The 26,001-nt window shown below is 37.5% G+C and overlaps 3 protein-coding genes and 1 long non-coding RNA gene across 4 annotated transcripts; 2 read left to right on the top strand and 2 right to left on the bottom strand.

Moving 5' to 3' along the window:
- Positions 1–10,138: 10,138 nt before the first annotated feature.
- On the bottom strand, positions 10,139–13,216 carry LOC145209085 (uncharacterized). Its single transcript, XM_080079333.1, has one exon. It carries the CDS (start codon positions 13,214–13,216, stop codon positions 10,139–10,141), a length of 3,078 nt encoding a protein of 1,025 aa, XP_079935459.1.
- Positions 13,217–14,459: 1,243 nt separating this feature from the next.
- On the top strand, positions 14,460–15,435 carry LOC145208918 (uncharacterized). Its single transcript, XR_013854962.1, has 3 exons — positions 14,460–14,664; positions 14,957–15,054; positions 15,129–15,435. It is a non-coding gene; the product is annotated as an uncharacterized LOC145208918 (long non-coding RNA).
- Positions 15,436–17,804: 2,369 nt separating this feature from the next.
- Positions 17,805–22,773, top strand: LOC145209235 (dipeptidase 1-like). The gene is made up of 10 exons (XM_080079506.1): positions 17,805–17,998; positions 18,145–18,265; positions 18,381–18,522; positions 19,708–19,840; positions 20,148–20,298; positions 20,392–20,443; positions 20,724–20,900; positions 21,411–21,495; positions 21,818–21,893; positions 22,437–22,773. The coding sequence occupies exons 1-10, from the start codon at positions 17,935–17,937 to the stop codon at positions 22,654–22,656; spliced, it is 1,221 nt and encodes a 406-aa protein (XP_079935632.1). The 5' UTR covers positions 17,805–17,934; the 3' UTR covers positions 22,657–22,773.
- Positions 22,774–24,425: 1,652 nt separating this feature from the next.
- Positions 24,426–25,725, bottom strand: LOC145220385 (hydroxyacylglutathione hydrolase, mitochondrial-like). The gene has a single exon (XM_080087625.1). The coding sequence runs from the start codon at positions 25,649–25,651 to the stop codon at positions 24,803–24,805; it is 849 nt and encodes a 282-aa protein (XP_079943751.1). The 5' UTR covers positions 25,652–25,725; the 3' UTR covers positions 24,426–24,802.
- Between the last annotated feature and the right edge of the window lie 276 nt (positions 25,726–26,001).

Genomic DNA, 26,001 nt, shown 5'->3' with positions numbered 1-26,001 from the left:
AACGATTACTTGGTTAAACTTTATTCTACATTTGAGCGTTGTAATGCAAATATTTATAGTTTGCATAAAAAATAAGCGGGCAAATTGACATGAAAAATAGCAATTTAGCTTGCAATATTACGCTGAAATGTTAAACCCAAAGTTTTTATTCAATTAGGTTGATCAAATTTGCGTTTAAGCTTTCCAGTTTGTAAAAATCAGATTTTTGTGTTTTTCCCATCCCCGCTGTATTATTTTGACACAAAAGAGCTATAGGCTCTATCGCATAACAATGGGTTGAACAACTTGTGTTTTATGACGATTTTGACCAGCATCACACGTGGCTGTTCGCCTACGCACGTGCATCACTACGTAATCATACATAACAAATTGCTTTTTAAAATAACAGCAAAATTGCCGTATTTCATGCACAGCATAAATAGACCTATATTGGATTGTTGTTTTGATTTACTTAAACCTCACGCGGGCCGGACAGGGACAGCCAACGGGCCGGATGTGGCCCGCGGGCCGTAAAATGCCCAGGTCTGGTATAAACAAAACTTGCTTTTAGAACTTTTCAGGTTCGGGCGGGGCTGCATGCTTGCACTTTCGGGTTCTGGCCCGCGCAAAACTCTTTAAGTGGAGTCTGGTGAGCGATGCAATAAAAATTAAACAGTTGTTGTTTTTCTTTTCTCGGTAGAATTGTGACCAGACATTTTAGTTGCGAGCGTATGTGCAGAATCTGAAAAAAATAATGCAATATTCACTATTCAGCTGAAATGCTAATCCTAAAAAATACTTTGCATTTCACTGGATTACCGAATTCGCGAGCTGTAGTGTGTTACATTGTAAAGTTGGTCCATTTCGACTAAAATAGTAAATCTCAACCTCTTTTTCCTTTTTTTGTGTTTTTTTTTCACGGGGTTCGAACCCTAGACACTCCCAGGGACGAATCCCGAACAGGGTTTTTATGTCTGTGTATGGGTCAGGTGCGTCAGACCATTCCGCCAAGTTCCTGCCACTGTTTTTACTTTATGACTTCCTATTTTTTTCGTTTTATGGCAAGTTTAAGGACGCAAAAAGCAAATGTACTTCCACAACAAAAATTTTTCAATCAAACTACCGTACGAGTTAACTTTGCGACCCTTTAAAGGTGCTCAGTGACCTCTTTCAGGATCGAGACTCCAAGGTTAAGAAACACTGGTTTAATAAATAATTAATTAGTATTTTTCCATATAATACTTACCGGTCAATGGTGCACGTTTTATACAAGCGCGCATTGCACCGCACATTTCCCTCTGAAAGTCAGGATGGCTCATAACGTACAACACGGAGTTCATAACCGTTGAAGATTTTGCCAGCACAAATGCAAATGTGATAGCGATTGGATCGACGAACTTTAAAAGAGACATTTTTCTTTTTACTCGATAGGAATTTTAACAAACAAACGAGTTTTTTGTAATTTGATGCTGCTCTGCGTTAATGGTTTTAAAACAAAACTATTGCAAAAAGTATCCATCTTAATTTTGATAAAATCACAACAAAAACGTTTGTTTCTTGTTTACAATGAACAGCTAAAAAACACAGTTTTGGTTGTCAATAAAAATGATGAAGCAGTAGTGGTTCTGCACCAGCATCTGTCAATACAATGTCCTAAAAAGATACATACACAAACATAGCATATATTTTATCTTGGTAGGCATCATCAGTCTCCCGTATTTAAACATACTCTTATAATCAGCGATTGTCGAGTTTGGGTTCCCACCATTGAAGAGAAAGATTGTCTGTAAAATGTATTTTTGTACTTAAACTATATACTTACAATTCCTACAAAAGAAACTATTGCAAACACAGCGAAAGGAGTCCAAGAAACAGCAAAGCAGACGACGGACTTCAGTGCAGCTATTGCAAGTATTTTGTTTCGCTTTCTTAAATGGCGACGAAAATATGAGCTCGTTGATCCAGAAAGTGTCTGAACATTTTTCCCACTTTTTCGCGCGGTTTGGACCATAACGATGTAACAGTAGCAAATTCTGATTATAGGAGCTGCATATAAAAATTACTAACTGGATTTAAAAAGTCAAGTGTAGGTATAACCTATACAGAAAAAAGTACCCAAACTTTTGTACAAAAGTAGGCCTAAAAACGTTGTCGCATTGTATTTATTTCCTTAAACAGTTTTTTTTTAACTTCATGCAGTTTTCTGTTTAGGTTTGTGAAGTCGGTGGGAAAATTAACAATCCAGATAGTTAAAAAAGGAAAACAATTCCACACTGTTTTAAGTTATACCAATTTTAAATCTTAATTTAGGAAAATAAGCAACTTGTTTTACCTAAGTATCCAAAAACTACCATGACAGCAATGTATACAAAATTTGTGGTATTCATTTCAATGTAATTGAATGAACAACTTATCAATATTCCGTCTGGTGCATAACCAACCATGCCAAATACGGGCATAATAGCTAACAGCAACCTACAAAAACAGAGTTTTTTAATAAAAAAAGAATCTGGTTTAGGTGTATTTGAAAAACAAAAGTAATTTAAATTAAAACGCTTTTTGCTTTTAATTTTATCAGATATTTCATACACGTACTGCATGTTAGATGGCTACGCTATAGCTAATACGTCCTGTGTCTTGTCACCAGTCGTACTTATGAGACATTACAGGTCGTGTACACTGTAGCTTTCTTATCATTTATTGGCTTGATGCTTTTAAGTTAAACGCAATTCTAGTACAAATTCTACAATTGTACTTACGACATGCACCAAATAATCGCGATGTTCCAGCATTGTTTTTCGATCGAAATTGATTTCATCAAGACGATGGCATCATAGCGTTGATTCACAATTGCCACAAGGGTTCCAATTTGAACAAAAGCAAACCACGCACCCAAGCTAGCAATCACCTTACACACTATTTACACATTTATTGTCAAAAAATATGAATGGAACTCAAAAGTGAAATGTGTACATCCGCGAAAAAATCTGGATTTGGTCTTGAATTGTGTTCTCGTGACTTCTGATAATTTTAACGGGAAGTATTTTGGGAGTTTTCAAAGAAATTTAAAAAGCGAAAGAAAGTTAATTGTGATTTTACCAACTTCTATCAAAACGTTAGACCTATAGGTCTTAGCTCTGGTCATCAACCGAAAAATAAATAGCCAAGGGACGTGAGTTTAAGGTAGTCATTTTGAATTGGGATTTATGAAAACACAACTTTCGTCGTCATAAAACATAGTCCATAGTTAACTAACCTGTGATACTATAAATCCATTTACCACGAAAACAAGAATAAAGCATGGTGGGAAAGTTGCTTAAAAACATTCCGAGATCCGTAATAGTTAGCGACGCAACATTCGCATTCAAATTGATGGCCAGATTTCGTCGAATTTTTCTGACAAAAACATATGGACGAGTAAATTAACACTAAAACTAAAAAGTACGGTTATTTGATATCAGTCTTGCGATTTGTTTGAGGCAGACCGGATTTGGCCAACTCGGTAAACTTTACAGTGTCGAATGTAGCTTACGCAAAAGTCGGTTTAGTTTTTTTAGCGTTAAAAGCTTTTAGACAAACACGTAACTACCAATAGTTGGTCACGGCACACATGTCGATTTATCAAAGACTGTAACCAGCTTTATGTCCTTAAGAGCATGTAGTCTTTAAAGCAGAAACTTACTTGGCGAAAACAGCGAAAATCATGACATGAAACACCACGAAAAAGATTCCGACCACCAGCAGAACGGAGCCGAAGAACTTGTACCAGAGGTGATGAATGTTCATTGCTTTGCGGATAAACTTCAATCCATTATCCGCTGATTTGTACATGAGTAAAAGGTTGCAAATGTTTGCTTCAAACTCGCACTGAGATTCATTGAACATTTTTTCTATATCCCCTGTCTTTTGATTTTTAATGAAAACAAATATATTAGTTTCCAATATTCGATTTGATCCAGGGCTATTCGGAGATGTTTAGTCCTAAATGGGTTCGATATTTCTAATTTCAAAAGTGCATTCTTGTTGTCGTTTTGCAGCGAACGTTAACATCGTTTCAATGATCAGGGGTCACCAAACCTTTTTACCACGGGCTGAACAACGACACGCGAGGGCCACATAGTTTACAAAGTCAAATGCAGTGCGGTTCTAAAATTGCGGCCGGCAAAGCGCTTGAGTCTGACTCCAAATAACTTATATAACTTATTTGGAGTCAGATAGTGATATTGTCAAACCAGAGTTGCAAGTCGGGCCGGGCTTTTCGGGCCGGGTTCGGGCCGGGTTTGGGTTCGGGCCGGGTTCGGGTTCGGGCTTAGGTATTTGTGAGAAAACGGGCTTAAAACGGGCCTGAGTTTACGTTCCTTGTCCGCCATTTTTTAAATAAAATCACTCAGCTAAGTAACAAGTCTCTGCCTTTGACCTAATGTCAGCCCTACTAAAAAACATATTGTTTACGCCAATTATCTACTATTGTTCATTGTGTTTGTTGTCTTTCCCTTTTTTTATTTCTCATCCTTTGTTGCAAGGCTTTCGTGGATAGGCCTGTCAATCAAAATTTTGGGCCTAAACGGGCTTCTCAAAAACGTTTCGGGTTCGGGCTGGGCTTCGGGCTTATACTTTCGGGTTCGGGCCGGGTTCGGGCTCAGATTTTGGGCCCGCTTGCAACTCTGTGTCAAACATTAAACTTGTGTGGAATATTGAAGAATCATTACAACTTAACTTTTAACGGTTAACTCAGGCTTGATTTTTTCAGAATGTGTTCAGAACAAATACCTTCGCGGGCCCGATGAAATGCCGTCTGACCTTGAGTGTCGTTTCCTTCTGCGTTGTTACGTATTAGATTTGAGCGAATATTCACTTACGTTGTGTGACAATGCAGACACTAATTAGTGTTAAAACAATTAAAAAGAAACTGTTGACAGCGTATGTAAAGAGTTCGCTTTGTCTAAAACCTTTTCTTTATAGCTGTCGCGCACCTTTTTATTTCATCTACGTCCAAGCATGATGCATTATTGATGTCAAATGCATATCTCAGTTAAAGGAAAAATTCAAATGTTTGTCAAATGCGGATAACTAAAAGTATTTTTTTCATTTCGCACCGAAACATTCATTGATATTTTAACTTAACATTTATTTAAACTAATTTTACAGAATCACGCAAAACAACGTCTCGGGTGTTTGTGATAGTGGTTCCCAAACTTTTCAAACATGCAGCGCATTAGCTAAATTCCGCATTTTTAAATTGCGAATTTTACGCGTCACACTGGTGTAATTTATGACATTACGCAAAAGACTAAACATTATTATTGTGCGCGAACAAGTGCATTTTAGTTACTTGATAAAGAAGCATTAACTTATTAGACTCTAAGGATTTCAGATAAATTTATGTATATTTAGCCGCACGATCTGACGCCATATATGAAGGTAAAAGTATAGGTTCAGCTTAAAGTGCATTACATCGAAGTCGCTTCGCTCATAAGAAACCGCACCACAGGCTCCAGTTGGGAAATCTAATTACAAGATATAAAAACTAGAGTTGTGGCAATAAGTGAGATGTACCAGTTAACAAAAACCTTTTTATGCGACCCGATATGCAGCAAGGTTATCTGTGATTTAATATAACGAAATATTGTATATTTTAAAATTACATGCTGCTATACCGTGAAAGGAGAACTACTTTCAAAACAAATGTAAATTTTAAACGCAAGCTTGGTAAATATTAATTGGCTGAACAAGTTTCGACGATAGCTAAATACTGCCAGATATGCCAAATATATGCTGCTAAAACACCAAATATCTCACTCTAAAAAGTTGCTATATTCTCGTTTCGGATTTGCAAAAATCGCCATCGCCTCTGATGTAGGTTTTAACTTCACGATCGTAATATTTTACCTGCATTAGTACAGACTAAAAAAACAGCCCTCTTAATGTTTAATTTTCTCGCTTGCACCGACTTTAAATACCAAAAAAGCTTGGTCCTTAAGCCCTTGGCCACCAATCAATATTATGTTTGTAATTATTTTCTATAACCTGCTGATGTTCAAACGTCGTTGACGGGAAACGTGGGATCGTATAATTATCTGTTTTGAACTCTTAACTAATTCTATCGTAACCATAGGCGCAGAGTTTTACAAAAAAAGCAAGGTGGCGGATGTGAAGTATGACGTCACTAATGCGTGCAATCACAGGAGCTCAAACTCGAAGCCCAAAAAACTTCCCATAGAATACAACGTTAAAATAATATTTATTTTTGGAACCCGTTGTTGTAACGTTTATTATTGGTTTGGCAACGTTTAAAAAGTGTTTCGTCAAGTTGTTGCTGCTTTATATCACCTGACATAACCATTTATTACAACACATTCGCATTGTACGCAATTGTTACCGAACATACACTGTCAATCAATTGTGTGTTTGGCGTTAAACAATTAAAGCACCAACCCAAACAGATTCCAGTTTTTGGGAACGTTTTGTTGCTATTTCGCCAGCACGCTAGTTTAAAAGTATTTTTTCCAACTTTTCTTAAGACTTTACGATGTTTCGTACGATACCGCTATTAGCAAACCAAAATATCCACGGTGGCCGCCACCGTGCTTTACAAACTCAAGTTGGCGGCGCCACCCCGTCACCGCCTACTCGGCGCCTATGATCGTAACTACTTCACGCAAATAGACGTGTACAATTTGGCTTTGCAAAGTGTTACAAACTTGCTTATTTTGTTTTATAAATTTGTATCTTAACTGGACTCGTCGTAACATATGTTTATTTTTTCATTTTTTATGTAAGGGCTACGTTAAGGCTCTTCCGTTATTTGCGCTGCAGCTGGACCAAACAACTCTTGTTTATGCGCAACCCCAAAAGCAGCTGTTGCGATGCACCTCATATGTCAATTATAAACTGATGGTGAACTGGAATAGCTGACAACATCACGTGCTGTCAGTACAGGCTTTGTTGTCGTCGATAAAAAATCGCAATTAGGAAGTGTAATATTGATTTACGAAAATTATTTTTATTTGGAAATTGTATTTTCCCCATGTTTTGTTAGATCTCTCCAAAAATGCGTAGTAATATGATAAGTACCTGCTGTATATGAAGCATACGTATTTAGGATCAAACCTGGTATATTTGTCTTTGAGCTAATCGTGTCCTAGTTTGTTGCTCAATATACTTAATTTTTACAGAAATAGTATTGTTACATCGCAATACGATTGTGAGTCAAAATTTTTGGATTACTTCTGGTTTGATAATGTTGTTCTATTTATTTTAACAAGTGTCATCATGGTCGTTGAGATTTGAACAGCCACTTGGAAAGCAAATCACACAAAACTTGTGTTGATTGAGGATTTTAAAATAAAGTACTTTCAAAAATCTCTCATCTCATGAAGAAAAAGGGTACATTTGCATGTCAACCAACTATTTGTGGTACTTTAAGCCAACGGATAAATTGGAATGATCAACACGGTTTTTCGAACAAAGACGCGGCGCAAAGGCACCTGACTGGTAAATGCTGACTGGTCGGCTTGAAACATGAATAAAAGTCCTTAGTTAGGTTCGAATGGGTACTGTGACGTAACCGATTACGTCTTAACAGAAGCCATTCGTTTTTGTTTCGCAACTCCGCGTTTTAAATTTCCCTGTTTTTAAGTGTTACTCGTGTGTTTGAGCTTTAGATTTTTGTCCACGACACAAAACTGCAACGCCTCCCAAAACAACCAACCAAGCAAGACCGCGGTACAACCTCGGCACGGTGCCTATGACGGTACCACCGTACTACAAACGTTTTTGCGCCTTGCCTTAAAAATTAAAATAAACCAATAGCAATTAAATTGGAGAAACTTTTTGCATGCAGACTTTTGCAACGTTAGTGGTGTCTAAACAAGTTGTTCCGCGAAGTTGATTTAAAACCCAAATAGCGTAGATCATTTTATCTTGGTTTATTTCTTTAAGATATATTAGGTTTTTAAGAATAATATGCAGATGAGTTTGAAAAGGTGCCATTTTAGAAACGTAAATCCAATTTACACCCAAATTCCAAATAAAAAGCGATGCTAATTGGAAATCGATGCAGTTCAGTGTTGACGAAAAAAACTTGTGACGTTATGCATATTTTTTAGAGTATCACCGTTTTTTGTCTAAAAATAAAAATAAAAAGTATCGTCATTTTTTGCAAACGTTGCAAAACATAGTATTCAACAGCAAAAGTTAATGTCTACTGGATTCGAAGATGAAATATTATTGGCGAACGAATGACCACATAACAAACATTGAGCCCTATTTGCGTACCAGTAGGTAATAGCCTACGCTTTTGAAACGGTTGTACGCTCGGGTGAAGGTTCGTAACATCGCACGGCGCCCGAAATTGATTTTCTGTGCGTATATCTTATACCTGCTTACCATACTTTTTGAATTTTCAAGCGAATCAAGACACTAGAGGAGACTTACCACATGACTTCGTCAATGTCACCATAAACACATTTTGTTGTTCGGAACGTGTTAGCAAAAAGTATAGCCGAAATAACATTGGGCTCAAATACCGATTTCGTGTCAAATCATATTTGAATATATTTGTTGAAGAACATTTTTCTGTAGTCCTAGTCACAGTTTAATTGTATATTAAGTTTTCTAAACCAGAATTAAGTCCGGCAATGGATAACAGAAAAGCTGTTGATACGTTGTGCTGACTATTAAGTTGCAACAAAGCGGTGATGGGTATAGACTAGAGCAGGGGTTCTTAACCAGGGGTACATGTACCCCTTGGGGGTACGAAGCACTAGAGCAGGGGGTACGACATGCAGGGTGAAATTATACCGTATTCAGGCATATTTGTGAAGAATGCGTAACAAGTTACTTTGTTATACATCTAAAACGGGTTGGTTTTGTATTACTTACAATACTGTTTTAATGCATGCATCCAAAATGCAAGTTATAAATAGCTATTATTAAAATTATGTTAATTCCTATTATTACAATTTATTAACTTCCGTCGGCTATTTTAAACAGGGGGTACGAGAAAATTTTATGAAAGCTCAAAGGGTACGAGCACTAAAAAGGTTAAGAAACACTGGACTAGAGCAGTGGTTCTCAACCTTTTTTCTTTCGTGGCCCATTTTTATTAAACAAAAATTCTGTGGCCCAGTAAATTTGTGTGAAAAAAAACTATAATATAGGTTCAGAACAAAAAATTGCAGATCAAATTTTAAACAGATTATAAGTTTAAAATAACTTAATGCAAAAAATAATAAAACAGCACTTTCCTTCTTTTAATCAAGCACTTTCAGTTATGACCAGAGTAATTGGACAATAGATATGCTGCTATTATCTGGCTTTATTATAATCACAAAGTATTTTATTACGTCATAAACATAAGGTGTTGCAGAAACGCAAAGTAACTTTATTCCGTAAATAGATTAATTCAAACAAATTTACATTCTTGAGTGTACTGACACAAATGAAAGTTTTTTTTTAAAAAATAGCTTTTATTTGATTGGTCTGTGGCCCAATCAAAATGCTTCCATGGCCCACTGGTTGAGAACCGCTGGACTAGAGTGTTGCAATACTTTGGTAATGGAATTCCGGATTGGGGTCAAAAGTATGGCGCCGCAACTTTAATGTAAAGTACTACCGAACTTATAAGGAAGATATCAAGTTTCTTTAAACCTTCCTGTTTATCAGCACTCTGTCATGACAAACCTGACTCACATCTTAACAGATGTTCAACTCTCAAGCGTCTGAGTATTACTAACATACACAACAATAACTTTCAGCGCATTTAAACTGAAGTGTACAAACTCTTTTTGTGGCCTTAAAAGTCAAAACAACTACAGACAAACAACAAATTAGTCAACTAGTCAAATAAGTTCTCACATAACCGATGCATTTGCATTTTGTTTTGACGAAAAATACCATATATATTTTATATATTGTTTAATTAACAATATATATTGTTTAATTTCACGTAAACCTTTGTTAAGCATGACGATCTATCAGGGGTGGCCAGACCTGCTTCATGCTCGAGCCGCATATCACAAAACTTATTTTTGAAAGAGCCGCAACACAAAAAATCAAAAACGAATTTATTCACTCACAATGAAGTGTACGCTCTATAAAACAATGATTATAGTTGTGTGGTATATATTGTCGTATGGTTTCCACGTCTCAAAAAAACTTAGATGTGATCGGATATATTTTGAAACCAGTCGCTAAATGCTGTATCGCATTCATGTACGGTCCGATATCCACCTTGTAACTTGGTTGTGGGGCATTTTAGGACAAGATGGTCGGTGTCTTGCTTATCTGCCCCACAGTGAGGGCATTCCGAACTCGTTCTTTCGCCCCAGCGTTGAAGCATGTGGGCAGTGCGAGCGTGTTTTGATCGCAGTCGGTTCGCTGCTACCCAGTTACGTCTATGTGCTAAGTCGAAACCTGGCAGTGGAGTTGTTGGGTCGTCTACTAGCTCTCCTCCAGCGGGCATGTTATTAAACCAATATTGTTTCCATTTTTCAGTCATATCGAAAGTGTTGTCAGTCTCTAAGTTGTAGATTGGATGCCTGGATTTTAGTCTACGTGTTTTTGGTGCTTGTCTTATAATTTTGGTGAGGGGAATTTCCTCGGGAAGTGTTTGAAGATTCTGTATCATCTTCATAGCTGATGCTCTGCGTCGTAAGTGTGGGGGAGGTATTGCACTCATTGTTGGTAGCCATGTAATAGGGGTGGATTTTAGAGTTCCTGATATTATTCGCATTGTTCTGTTCAGTTGGATGTCCAATTTTTTAGTGTGAGTACTACGCTCCCATGTCGAAGCACAGTATTCTGCGGCGCTGTAACACAAAGCTAAGGCAGATGTTCTCAGGACTGATTGACTTGCTCCCCATCTGGTGGCTGCTAGTTTGTTGATCAGTGAGTTTCTAGTTTTTATCTTGTTTGATAGTTTCTCCAAATGTTGTCTATAATTTAAAGTTCTGTCTAATGTTATTCCAAGATACTTCGGATTGGGGTCCGTTGGCAGTTGCTTTCCATCAATTGTAATATTCAGTTGTTGGTTTGCGCGGTGATTGTCCAGATGGAAAAGAGTTGTCACTGTTTTAGTGGTGTTCATTTGTAGATACCATGTCGTGAAGTATTCCTGGAGAGTGGTGAGATCAGCTGTGAGTTGGTTTTGAATCGTTGTTAGACAATTTCCTTGATAAGTTAGTGCCCAGTCATCCGCATAGCCGAATTTAAGACATTTGGTTTTAGGCATGTCTCTGATGTATACGTTGAATAGTGTAGGGGCCAGTACGGAGCCCTGAGGTACCCCGTTTTTTATTTTAAAAGTTTTGCTGGTGTCGGAACCTACACATGTGTAGAAGCGACGAGTACCTGTCATTTTTGATATGATTCGCAGCATGGTTCTGCATTTTATTATTTTTGCTAGTTTTAGTAGAAGACCATCATGCCATACTGTATCGTAGGCAGCTGATAAATCTACGAATATGGCTCCAGTTGTGTTTTTTAGTTCATATCCTGTTTCAATGTGTGATGTTAAAGCAAGGACTTGTTCACTGGTGCAACGATGTTTTCTAAACCCAGATTGTTCAGAGGGTAAGAATGGTTCGACCAGTGGCGTTATTCTGGCAAGTATGATTCTTTCCAGAACTTTGTAGGTGCAGCATAGAAGAGAAATTGGCCTGTAACTGCTTGGATTGGTTGGATCTTTTCCTGGTTTCAAAATTGCTATCACCTTTGCTATTTTCCAATCTTTGGGAAGTTTTCCGGTTTGAATAATGTCTGTCAATGCGGTCCTCAGCCATTGAAGACTGTTATTTCCTAAATGTTTCAGCATTTCAGGGTAAATTCCATCTATTCCAGCAGCTTTGCTCGCTTTTGTTTGCTTTAGCGACTCTTTTAATTCTGACATTAGTATATGTGATGACAGGTTGGAATCTTCCGTGTATGTGCGGTATAGTTGTTGATATTCTTTTCTTACAGATTTTTCAAAAGTGTGGTTTGGTTTATGGTGTCCTCGTTGTTTAATTTCCTTTGCGATTTGGTTTGCACTTATCGGAGCTGCAGTTTTGGGCTTTGATGTTGAATTAAGGTCCAGTTTATGTAGAAGTGCCCATGCTTTACGGCTTGAGTGTTTGAAGTCGAGATTTTCAACTGTACTGATCCATCTGTTTCTCCTGTCTTTATTAAGCGATGATAATAGTTGGTCTGCTGTATTATTGTCATTTGTTTCTTCGTAGGCTTTGAACAAGGCCTCACTTTCTTTTGACCAGCAGGGAACATACTTTTTTCGTCTACCTCTTGGAATGTAGCGTCTTGCACTTTTTAAAACTAGTTTGTGAAATCTGGGTATTGTTTGAGCTGATGGAGGAATATGGATGCATGTCTGGTCCACGGCTTTGGCAAAGTTTTCCCAATTAGCTTGTTCGAAGTTCCATCTGTTTTTTGGAAGGGAGTTGATGATAGGAATTTTTAATCCAACTGTAGTTATTATGGGCCGATGTTGGCTATGTGGAAAGGAGGGCAGAATTTCCGTAGATGCTGGCAATGGATCGAGGTTATCGTTTTTTGATACGAGGCATAGATCTGTTGAATAATCTTTGTTCCATCTTGAGGAATGAAAGGTACCATGGGTTTTGGGGTCGTATAGTAGATGAAGATTCGTGTCATTTATCCATTGTCCTAATTGTTCGCCTGCTTTGTCGTTTTCATTATATCCCCAGTCGGTGTTGTGGCTGTTAAAGTCCCCAATGTAAACAGTGGGGTGAGGAAAGGATGGGAGAGGAGGATTCGGCCATTCTTTGTTTGGTGGTTTGTATAAGTTAACAACCGTTAGTTCTTTGATTTTTACTGCTGATCTGTGAGTGTTGTTGGATGTTAGAACTGATTGCAATTCTGTTACTTCAGAAGGGTTTCTGGCATAAGTGCATATCCCGTATTTGTCATGGCAGACTTTTGAAATAAGAGTGTATCCTGGTATTCGGGTCTTTGATTCCGGTGATGTTGCTGTAGCGTGGGTTTCTTGGAGTAATGCGATGTCGACTCTGTGTTGTTGGAGGATTTTCCCAAGATATTCGCATTTGGGCATTGAACTTCCCTCGATGTTAAGTGAAAGGATCTTTGTCTGGTTACGGAATTCAATGGAGCCTAACTTATTTTTCGAACCTGCTGGGCTCTGTAGGTTGTCAGCAGGAACGCGAACGTTTTTATTCTGGGCCACGTTCGATCCAGCATTTTGTTTCATTTCTTTGTAAAGCATCATAGTAAGTAAGGTAGTAGAGAGACGTGTACCCAGGATGGCGCGTTGCCGTTTGGGTACCGGGTTGGACTCGATCTTAGTGATTGTAAGCCCCTACACCAACGACAAGGTGTCGAGTCCCTTCGTAGGGGAGTTGTGTGGTGATACTGTGAGTCTAAATATTTTTGACTGCAATGCACAAGCCAACACGCTTTTCTACAATAATATTTTTTTCGTTTTTCGGGACCTACCTTGGTTATTACTAGTGATGTACCGAATCGGCTAAATTTTGGTCCGGCCGAAACCGAATATTCGGCGGTTTTGCCGAATAAATTCGGCCGAATCAACCGAATCAATTATGACGTCACGCGAAGTCGTACGCTACGCGTTAGACATGAAAAAATGTTCATCTACCAGGCAACTAGTGCAGAATAGTCGTGTTTCGTCCTCATTTCAGTTCTGTGGGGTTTAAAATTGCCTCAAGCATGATTGGCAACCTGCCAATAAATTACTAATTTTTTGACTACAGTGGGAAAAACGATAATGTGTTGAAAAAGATAAAAAATGACGCAATTTTCGTTATGTTTGGGCTTTTGAAAGATTCTGTGGTACCTTAATGAGCAGAAAAGACATGTTTAACGCTTTAAATTTGTGCTCGTAAAAGATTCGGTTTCGGCCGAATCGCAACAAATTATTCGGCCGAAACCGAATCCTTGCAAAAATGACCGATTCGGCCGAATAAATTCGGCAAACCGAATATGCGGCACGATCTCTAGTTATTACAAACAGTCAGTCTATTGTTAATACGTGATAGAATGCATTGTTTAAAATCAGATTAAACAATTGGGCAATATTTGTGCAACATTAAAGAGCCGGAATCAAAGGCTCAAAGAGCCGCAGTTTGTCCACCTTAAACATATACATTAACATGTAATTGGCGGCAAACAAGTATGGCCTTTTCGTTTGTGTTTTTCCTTAAACATCGTCCAAGGCTTAGAACCATATTGCAACAGAGAAGCAGGAAGATCTTTATTTGATATAAATTAAGGAAACTTTCGCAAGAACAAGTTTCCGTGACAGGCTTCGGGCACCAACGATAATCACGAAGTCGGATGTAAAAAGCGTTGCATCAACTTTCTTTCGTTCTAAGCCTCCATAAGTTGACACATAAAGCTGTTTTAAAAAATTGGCGTAGATTATAATTATAATACTGTAACTTTTTGTGTATCACGTCATGGAGTTGTTTGTTCGCAATTAGCACTTGTAAACAAAGATAAAAACCTAAAAGCGTATATGTTAATCAACTTTGTGTACACAGATGCAAAACATCAAGTTATTTGTCTTAATTCTTGGACTTGTGCTTATCACATCCAATTCAGTCCAGGGAAATGATTGGATTGACATTGTTCGCTGGGGAGGAAGGTCTTGGCACTTTTGGATTCCTTGGTTTAAGCAGAACAAGCTTGACGGTGTGTATTGCGGTGTAGTGTGTGGGTCATTAACATTAGCTTATCCGTTTGCTATAGACAGAAGATGACGGAAGGCGTCGAGAGCGAAGAGTTTGTTGTAGCGTACGGCAAATGTTTTTTAGTGTATGTAACGATCAGATTAAATTTTTATTTGCTCAATTGCAAGTAAATTGCTTGCAACAATTTTTGTGACCCGATAAGAAAAGAAAGTTTAAATATATTGAATTATTTAAAAGTGTAACAGAATAGATATTAAATTCCAGTGATTTAAGTCAACAATTTGATTTCACAGAAACCAACACCAACGACGATTTTCCCTGGCCTGACGAAGCTTAAGAAATACCGCTCTACCATAAGAAAAGCGGACAAAATGTTGCTGGAGCCAGTGAGGTTTGTGCACCAAATGCGGCTCTGTTTTAAACTTATCCGCGATGACTTTGTGTGCATAATATTTTGTTTCGCAGGTGAATTGCCACAGATTTCAACAATTTTATGGCGTTGGACACCTGGATGTTTGAGTTCTCCTAAAAATACAAAATTTATCAGCAACAAACAGTCTAGTCATTTTTCCACAAGACTATTAACAGGGAAAACGTCCCAAATGGATTTTTTTACAAAAACATGTGGATTTTAGCAATAAAAAACAATTTTACTTGGGCCTAGGAAAGGTGACTAAAGGGGAAGTTACGGTGAAAATATGAGAAATAGGAGCCAAAATGCCTAAAATGTTAAGCGCTTTGCATCAATGAATGGTTTCATTTACCCTGCGCAGTATTAAATCTTACTACCTTTTTTAATTTACTTTGCTTAATCTTAAAAGCATTTAAATCAATTTCTTGCTTGAAATATGTTTCCCACAACATATCGGATACTTTAAAAAGATATGCGAAGTTAGCAAAAGACAGGCAAAGTTTTTTTTGCAAAATTCTGCGCTCAATTCCCTGCATAAAAATTCAATTGGTTAAAGTTTGGGAATGAATGGCAATAAAAAATCACAAAAACACCACCAAATCAAAAACTGATTGTTCGCGCATCATTTACCATTGTTTTTAAATGTTGTGACGTTACGACTTGGATTGTTCAGATATGCAGAGTAATCCTGCAAATCTACGGTAGTTGAAATTATTTTGGATGTTGTTAAACTTGTAGCTTTTAGTTCACTCAAGGTCTGATTTTTTAAATCAGTTAATTGGGGTTCTATGGGGTTCTATCTAAACAAATTCTTACCTTTACACACATTTCCTGGGTTTAGTGCAGGGATGTGTAACCGTTTCGCTGTGCCGACCGCATTGTAATCCTTTTAGCCTATAGGTCAATTTCTAAGTTGTTCCGCAAATTGAGCTGAACAGACTAGTGCAGGGCTACTCAAACTTTCTTGCTCTGCGACCCCAATTTAAAACAGAAATTTCTACGCGACCCCCTTGATGGGTATGATGTAAAAAAAATTATATTTTATATATATACCATCTAATGGCGTTTAAACAGCCTAAATTAATTTCTAACTTGATACACAGATTGACAGTCTTAGTTTTTATGACGTCATAATCAATATTGTGACGCTTGTGGCATCTGCTTTTTTGCATTGTTTGCACACAACAGGCATAAAAAAAGTCTGGAGCATATGGCTACCAGGCTGGTAATACTTTTTAAGTTCCACAAAATGTGTTTAGAGCAGTTTGAACACACGGGAATGATGTTTAAACAATAAATGTACGCACGAATACCATTTATTGTGACTGACATAATAACCCATAATGTTTCGCGACCCCAAAATTATATTACGACCCACAGTTTGAGAAGCCCTGCCCTAAATCAAGGGTCCGCAAATAGTTTGAGTGCGACCAACAAAAAACAGTTCAATACCCCGCGGCCCGCGACCTGTATTCGAGAGTTCCAACAACATGACTAGAACCGAACGCAGTAAAAAGGTAAAAAAATCTTACGGCCAGCCGCGACTTGGCAAATCTCCGTTTTGGCCCGTTGCATGCAAAAGGTTTTCGACCCCTGACTTAGTGTATGTAAACAAATCTGGTTCAGGACCAAACAAGGGCAGTTGTGTGAAGAACGCAGCAGATCCACAAGCTGTGTTGAACAAGTTGCCTTCTTTGCCAATGCAAATACTGGAAACTTTGGTTCTCCGTTTAACGCTCATCCACCAAAAGTAAAGATCAGTTGAACGTCCAACTTGTTTTTGTACTTTTAAGGTCGAGTTTATTTCGTTTGCCTATGAAGACACGAAGACAGTAAAAAGTCAATTAAAATAAAATACTATATTGTTAATTTCAAGAAAGCAACAAATACGAGCTGCAATTTCATATTGTTGCAAAACGTTGTGTGGGTTTGAGAAACGTTTTGTTATGTGGCGTCTTGTTTTAGATTGTTAGGAAACCGAAGAAAGTATGTTATTCACAATGTTGTTTACCAACATACAGGTGTTTGTGCAAATCGAACGGGTATCTTTGAAAGTTATGTGTAAATTCCTGCAAATTGGACCAACCATTTGGTAAAGTGCTTTTTCAAACTTAATTTGGGCTGTTTTACAAAGGTACCAAATGGTGCCTTCCTGACACTTATATATGTACACCACCTGACACTTATGTATGCATTTTTGTTTAGTATATCGCCCTAGAAAAGATGGAAAATTGTTTTCCACTAAAACGTCTGCTTCAAACCCGATAAACAAACTCATATGTTGAAACAGTGTGGTCCAACTTTATTTTGTTGCGGGCCAATAAAAATCGGTAACATACTCCGCGGGCCAATGTCTAAAATTTTTGCAGGAAAAACATTTTTCTGGCACAAACACTATGGTGACCATACACCGTTTTCAATCAATAGATAGTTATATTTTTATCTTTTATAGTTGTATACCAAGTAGCAGCCAATAAAAACATTATGTTTCTACTCTGGCGCAAAAAATGCGCAAACGATTTGTTGACGCAAGAACCTATCATTACACATATGCCTTGTCTTGCGTCACAATAGGATATTTTTGCAGCATTTTGTGTTGTTGAATTAAATCAGTTATCAAATTGAAAACAAAAATTATAGTTGTCATAAAAACGTCAGAAAAAGTATTCCCGGGCCAACAAAATCATCTCGCGGGCCACAATTGGCCCGCGGGCCTGCAGTTGGACCACGCTTCAACAGTTGAAACATTAGTGACTTCAAAAAACATTAGTAAAAAGGGCACACTTTTTTTCTAAAATTGCCTCTTTGCTGATTTCAGTTAACATTTTTACTGTAGCTAACGTGGAACCGGTGTAAAACATGTCTAAAAAGGAATACACTGTTGGTGATGAAAAGTCCAATCGCCGTTTGATTATAATTGTTGGTAAGCAACTTTATGCCTTAGGTGCTAACAGAAAGCTACCTAAATTTAGTAAATCATCTTTCTACGATTCAACGTAAGATTCCGCCTGCAAATTCAACCGGTCCCCGGTTTAAGAAAGGGTAATTTGTGCATTATCTTTGTTTTAGGCGTCCTGTGCCTGCTGGGAGCAATAACAGTGGCGATAGCTGTCCCTTTGACGTTGGTCAACAAATCGACTTCGTTGGACAAAGCGAAGAGTTTGCTCGACGAAGTTCCTATCATAGATGGGTAAGCACGTGTTTCTTTGTCTATTTGTTTAACCGTGTTTAATTTTGGTCTTATTTCAATAAAACTAAAGTTGTATCACAACCAGTAATATAACCATAACATGTTTAAATTGCAGACACAACGATTGGGCATGGCAGTTCCGTGACAATCTGGACAACTCCATCAATGGCATCAGTTTACATGACGATCTCACTGCATTGTACCCAGATTCTCACACTGATATACCACGATTAAGAACTGGCAAAGTTGGTGCCCAGGTCAGTATGTTGATGAAGTTCATTACGCATAGGTGTACCTTGCGCCAATTAAATGTACTTGGAACAAAACTTTTTATAAATCAAAAATAATCTCCGAACATTTCTCAACGTTAAATTAATAGGGTATGTAAGTATAAAATTTGATGTTTATTTTGTAAACAAACCTACAAAAAAACTGTTGCGTAATTATTTGCTCCAGGTGGTACGCAAATATAAGTTGACAGGAACGAAGCCAAATAAAAAACAATTTACAAGATTTTCGGATTTTCGGATTTTCGGATTTTCGGATTTTCGGATTTTCGGATTTTCGGATTTTCGGATTTTCGGATTTTCGGATTTTCGGATTTTCGGATTTTCGGATTTTTCGTGTATTATGTAAACTTTGTATGATGGTAGCAGTTGTAGTGCGGTGCTGTTCCTCCTAAAATGCTGTATTATTTTAGTTTTGTGTGAGGTTTTATTTTTCCTTTTTTTCCGATGTAGCTTGTCCGCGAACTTTTGAATTGTTTGCGTGTAAAAAAATTAGGAATCATTGATGTAGGCGTAGGGGTTCAAATTATTACACAAGGTTATGACCTTGATGTTAAAATGTTACTACCATCGCCTGCACTGCAAAACAAAATAGTTATTTGATTTAAATTTCTTGAAACAATTATGTTGCGCAAAAGGAAAAGCTCTTTCGATTTACACTCTGGGCGGTCCAAAGGTTTGAACTGCGTCAACGTCCCTTTAAACGTTCGCCGTCCTCCCAATTTGTGAAAAATACCAATGCAACATTGACAAGTAAACGAAAAGTACTTATGCGTATAGCTGAGGAGGAAAAACTGCGTTAATCATTATAATAATACACGGAAAATTGCCTTCGTCGTTTTTTTATATTGCAGTTATTACTGTGTATGCATAATGATGCATTCGAATGTTTGCTTACTTTCGGTACGAAGGCATAATGGGCAGTAGATGCATTGATGTTGTTAAACATACATTCGAAAAATTCCACCAACCTCTGCACGTATTGTTTCCCGAATAAGTACACCCTAAAAAGTAAACAAAGTGTTCCGCGGACAATGCTTGTAAATACTGCATTTCAAAGCCATACCGCTGTCAGCAAAGTAAAGAAAGGGCATTATTGTCTGCGTACGATTGGTTTTTGAATACTTTGATCCCGCAAATTTTTCTTTTTGGCAGTTTTGGGCATGTTATGTGAGATGTACGTCACAATACAAAGATGCAGTTCGACAAGGCATGGAACAAATGGATATGATTTGGAGATTTACACAGGATTACCCTGAAACATTTCAATTCGCCACGACTGCCGATGGTATCAATTAAGTTGGAAATATCTGCTGTTAGGCTTAAACAAATGTAGTCGACATTTACCATAGCCACAATTTAAGCTTAACTTTTGTCAATTGAATATTGCACAAAATAGGGTGTTCCACACAATCAGAAAAAATACTGTAATTAGATTCGCGTGTCCCAATGTTACATTACCTCGTACGTGACGTCGACACTTCATGAATAGGCCTGTCGACCGCCACCAGGTACATTGAAGGATAAAAATTAAGCATATTCGATTGAATACTTACATAAACCACTATTAGCTTCATGCGGACCGCTTTGTACAGAAATTGAAGCCGCAAACAAAGAAGGGAAAATCGCGTCAATGATTGGCGTAGAAGGCGGTCACATGATCGACAGCTCATTAGCCACCCTGAGAATGCTTTTCAAGCTTGGAGCAAGATACATGACACTTACCCATAGTTGCAACACACCATGGTGGGAAAATTTAAATTGTTAATAAAAACATTTAAATTGTTTCTATATATGTTGTTGCACGTACTCACTACGTTATTTTTGCTGTTGAAACAGGGCACAGAGGGCTGACCTGCTCACCACTGAAGGCCTGACTCAATTTGGTTTGGTAAGAGTTTGGTAAATTCAGTTTATTGACTGTTTACGTTATAATTTGTTCTATCCAACCACCTTGTTTCTTTAAATTCTTCAAAAGGAATTCTTAACCACAAGGTTCAAATTAGCGTGAATGGTGTTGAAACAGTTACTTATGCGGTAGCCTATATATGCGTCGTGTTGTAAAAAATTACTGATACAAACTCGGGAATTTTGAAACATTTTTCCAATTCTCGTAACGAAATTTCACTGAAATTTATTTTTGTAAGTATATTTTACTTGTACGTTTTCAGTTGGTGGTGAAAGAAATGAACCGACTTGGCATGTTGATTGACATCTCCCATGTCAACGATGCGACAATGAACGACGTGCTTGACAACACTGTGTCACCTGTCATATTCAGTCACAGCTCGGCACGAAAGCTTTGTGACCACGCAAGAAACGTACCAGACTCAGTGCTGGAAAGATTGGTATGCAATAAATCTGAGATAAAAACTCACTTGCTGCATTTAAAAAGTAGAGAGCATTCACACCAGTTGCATCCTAAAACACTTAACGGAAAGAATAGTCGTGTAACTAATTCGCGAGGTTTTTTAAAATTACAGCACAGTTACATTATTAACTATTTAGTAAGGTTGTTTTTGTCGGAATAAGACATAACATTGTTATTTTGGAGCAAACTGCTTCAAGAGTTATTTCACGTAAAGTAATAAAAACATTCTTAATGTTTAACAAATTCGGCTTAAAACGACTCATCAGTCATTACTAAATTCCGCGATCACAATTATATTTGTTTGTACCAGTGTGCGACATTACTGGGATGGTAGTTATTACCCCACAAAAACAGCAGTGCAAATGTTGCTGTTTGCTTGTCGGCACGTACGCATTTAAATCGGAATCGTAAATAGCAGTAAAAACATGGAAAGTATCAACCGTTATACCTTTTTTATTTATTTGTCACACTCTGTTTATTGTTGCAGAAAGAGAATGGAGGAGTAATAATGGTTAACTTTTACAACACCTACGTCACCTGCTCAGATAATGCAACCACAGCAGATGTTGCAGGTAACTCCAAACTTTCGAATGGTGTCGAAACATTGATAGTTAGGACAATTGGGTTAAGTAAATCTTTTCGATTTATCGGTAAGAGGGAATTTCCGTCCTATAAACAACGTAAATATTTGAATAGGCTACCTATTAGCTTTGTAAAAGGGTTTCCAATTAAGTGATCCAAATTTTTGACCAAATGGTTTTTTGATCTGATTTTAATCCCATAAAAAACACAATTTTCTTGTCTATACTATTAAATAACCACAAAATATTATTCCATAGCGGTATTTATTGCATGCGAATTACTGTATTGTTTACATTTAAACCTTGTTTTTAGACCATTTTGACTACATAAAAAACATTACTGGAACTAAACACATTGCAATGGGGGCTGACTATGACGGCGTGACAAAGTAAGTTCACAGGTCATGTCAAGCCTAATTTTAACATTTGTTAGATTTATTTGGTTGTATACATTCTAGCATTAAAAAAATAAGGAAAAACAAAATGTCACGGAATTAAGCAAACGCGACGCATCACCGCATCGACCCAAAACTTTTTTTTCAAGGGATTCGAACCCAGGACACTCCCGGGAACGAATCCCGATCAGGTTTTTTATGTCTGTATATGGGTCAGGCGCGCGCGCCAGACCATTCGGCTAAATATACAGATTTGTCCTGGGTTCGAACCCCGAGAAAAAAAGAGCCTAAAATCAAGCGCGTATAACACCTTGCGCCACCATGCGGCAAGAATTTAAACACTAAAAAAATAATTTTCAAGAAGCAGCAAAAGGTCAGAAATTATGGTTCAAAAGCGAGCTGCTCAGTTAATAAACCATTTGGATCTTTGCTAATTCTGCAAAAAAATCAACGTGACGTTACACTTCAATTACCTGTTGCGCTTGTTATGTTTATTATATTATTGACCTAAAAATAGAGATTTTGTATTTTGTACAGAGTGCCAACTGGTCTTGAGGACGTCTCAAAATATCCCAACATTATCGCTGAACTAATAGACAGAGGTTGGTCTGATGACGAACTGAAAGATATCGCTGGACGTAACATACTTCGAGTAATGAGAAAAAACGAAGAGATTGCTGCTGGCATGAGCAATCAGTTAGCTGAAGAAACATGGATAGACAATGCTGAAGTGTCAAATAAAAGTTGTAGAACTTAAACAAATTGAGTTACCGTTGTTTTGTACATAGATAAATTGCCAACATGTAATTAATATTGCTGTCATAATCATTTTGAATCCGACGCATCATCACATTTAATAAATTTAAAATGGGCAGTACTGTCTTAATTTTTCGCAGTTGTAAGTTGTACAATGGGTAATTCCTCTTTCCATCGGCAAACGCAGTGGTTTAAAATTTTGAAGACGTTGGCGCGGTGGCGGCTCGTAGATATTTTAGTTTGTTTGTACGAAAGTTTGAAGAAATCAGGAACGGTTTAGCTTTCGAGCAAACATGCTATGGCATTGAGGTAAAAAAACATACCCCAAAACTGCGGTTTCTGCAGGTGATGCGCAGAATCGACTGAATTATGTTCGGTCCGAACAAGTTTTCCGAAAGGTCTTGCGCAATATTTGACGGAATCAACCGACTCGCTTTTGATGTCACGCGCTAAGTCGTAGACAACGCTCTAGAGTTGACAGTGACCAAAGTTTTGCTGCAAACAGTTGCGCTACGGCTACATGTTAGCCTATAACAGGGATGACGAACCACTGACCCGCGACAAAGTGACCCACCACGTTAATTCCAGTGACCCACTTGTAGTTTTACAAATTTATACTGATTACTATAAGGGTTACCAGACTTCCAAGATTAAAAAGCAAACACAACAGTTAACTTTAAGCCCTTTGCCAGATTGCCTATTGTCTTAAAAAACAGATTGTTGAGTCAACTGTGAGGCAACGGATATGTTTATTTGAACGTACAACTTGAAACGATTTGTTGTAACTTTGTTGACGCTGTTCAGTTCTACATATTCATGCGAATCCTTGTTTTCACACATGAATTTCATAAAATCAAGTGCCAGGAATAGCCTCAGCTCAGATATGACTGCTACGTGTATTAGACTGAAAACTACCTAGCTAGGATTACAAGACTTGCAGAAAAGATGCAGTAACAAGCATCTTTGCATTGACATTTGTGCTATATTATTACCTTTTTAATGTTAATTGTTTCTTCGGCCACCGTACCAGTCTGTCAATCAATTACTGATCTTTTTCTGGGGTGGGCAAAACATTATTGCTATGAAAAATATACTTGTTGGCGTCATGGGGACCGACACAGAACTAGAGATGTAGGCCTACCGGCCATTTTTGCAAAGATTCGGTTTCAGCTGAATAACTTGTTGCGATTATATTGTTGACCTAAAAATTCTAAAGAAGCGGGGTTTGACGATGTCGGCTATGTGGAGATTTCTTTGCATCGTAGAATGTTTTAGGCATCACACTTGTACTGTAAATAATTTATGCCTATATGTACATAATTACTTGATATCGCAATCTATCCATGTTAGTATAAACGGGTAAAACTTTAAAACCACTCTTGCAAAACTTTATGCCGGCGCCTGGAGTTGACGCCATGTTAGTCTTTGCGCCCTTTCAGATTTAATTTTACGTGATGGGTCGACAATCGTATACGTAAAAGATTAGGTTTTGGATAAACTGCAACAAATTTTTCGATCTTAAAAAAATCCTACATTTTGACCAACTTCCTTTTCGGTGTATGGGTTGTTTTGTTTCAATTGTATGGAAAAGCAATCTCGTTGTTGTGTTTCCAGGTGGCTAACCATCAGACTTGCTTCTATGAAGGTTTGTAACTTTTGCAATTAACCTTTTTTGTCGCTTCACATATCAGTGACGTCACAATAAATTGGGTTTAATTTTACTTTTGCTCAGCTACAACTGTGGTTTAACTCCAAAGTGCACAGAATAAGTTACATCAATTTTGATGTTTATTGTTGCCAAATTTCATTGATTTTCCGTATATACAACATAATTTGACACTTATTCTGAGTTTTTCTGTGCAAAAACATTTTACAAATCGTTATTATTATACATTGCTCCAAACATAAATGTACTTAATCTCCACTTAAGGTTTTTTGCAGAAATATTTTCATTACTCTTGTTGGTTTCACTTCAAAATTAATTTAGTTCGTATAACAGCAGTTTAGTATGGTACATGATTTCAGTGTTGACACAAATTAACAAATCATAACTATCACATATCGAAACAGTATTATTGCAAAAACACTACTTATGAATTAAATGCATACAATAATTTTATCAAAAAACTGTTTGCGAGCTTAGAATATTACACTTTTGGTTTGAAAGTGTTCTTTTCATTCCTTAGAAACCCCATAGTTTCAATTCCATTTTTTGTGCCACATCGTTTTTGTATTGTCAGGTCATTTACTCTCATAAAGGGGTTGTATAAAAGTTCTTCACCTATAGTTGATGGTATTGTTGGTAATCCATTTTGCCTCTGCTGTTTAGCCCACTTTAATTTATTTTGCAGCGTCTGATTTTCAGGATCCACAAATGCCGAATATGTTAAGCTTCCTACACTATACTCATGCCCACAGTAGACTTTTGTATCAGCAGGTAGAGCTCCCAAAATGTCTACTAAAGCTCTGTGCATTTGTTCAGCAGTTCCTTCAAAAAATTTCCCACAACCAGACAAAAACAATGTGTCACCTGTAAAGACTACAGGTGTTTCCCTGCCCTCAACAAAATAGCAAATGTGACCAGATGTGTGACAAGGTGTGGAAAGGCACTGAACAGTCAAGGAACCAAAGTTAAAACTCTGGCCATGGTTGACTTTTTTAGTCATGCCATCAATTCTGTCATCTCCAGCATAAACGTCAAGTCCCTTCACCCTTGACACCAGGTCTTTGTTGCCACCAGCATGATCCCAGTGGTGATGTGTTGTAAACACTGTCGTGAGATTTACGTTTTCTTCTTTGGTGGCTGCAATAATTTTGTCTGGTTCAACTGGATCGACAGCCGCTGCTTGATTTGTTTTTTCGTCAATCAATAAGTACATGTAGTTGTCTTCCAAAGCAGGAATTATTCTAACTTTCATGTTTGCAAAGTAACTGATCAATTCTTTCGAATGATACCAGATTTTTTGACCCAACAACCGTGCAGTTAGAAAACCCATTGCAGCATTTTAGCGCAGTCATGCGTAACGCATAAGATTTGTTTGTTTTGTAGGATTAATCCCATGATGGCAAGGTTCTTTGAAAAGTTTTCTGCCATAAATAGCAATTTATTTATAAATTAGTCAAAACAAATAACACCATTTTTAAACAACTTAGTATAGTATAAAATGGCGCAATATATTGTGTATTGTTTGCTGTCAAATTAAATAGATTGAGAGTTGATGCTGATGGCAGACACCAGTTCACTAACAAGAGGTTTTATGTAAATGGTAATCAGTGTTGTGAACAAGCAAGTGACCAAATGACGTGAATGGTCTATAGAACAACCATTGAAACTTTCTTTTCACCC

Source organism: Phallusia mammillata, chromosome 1 (assembly GCF_965637545.1).
Source record: "Phallusia mammillata chromosome 1, kaPhaMamm4.hap1.1, whole genome shotgun sequence".
Taxonomy (NCBI): domain Eukaryota; kingdom Metazoa; phylum Chordata; class Ascidiacea; order Phlebobranchia; family Ascidiidae; genus Phallusia; species Phallusia mammillata.
This window is presented reverse-complemented; position numbering and strand designations above follow the sequence as displayed.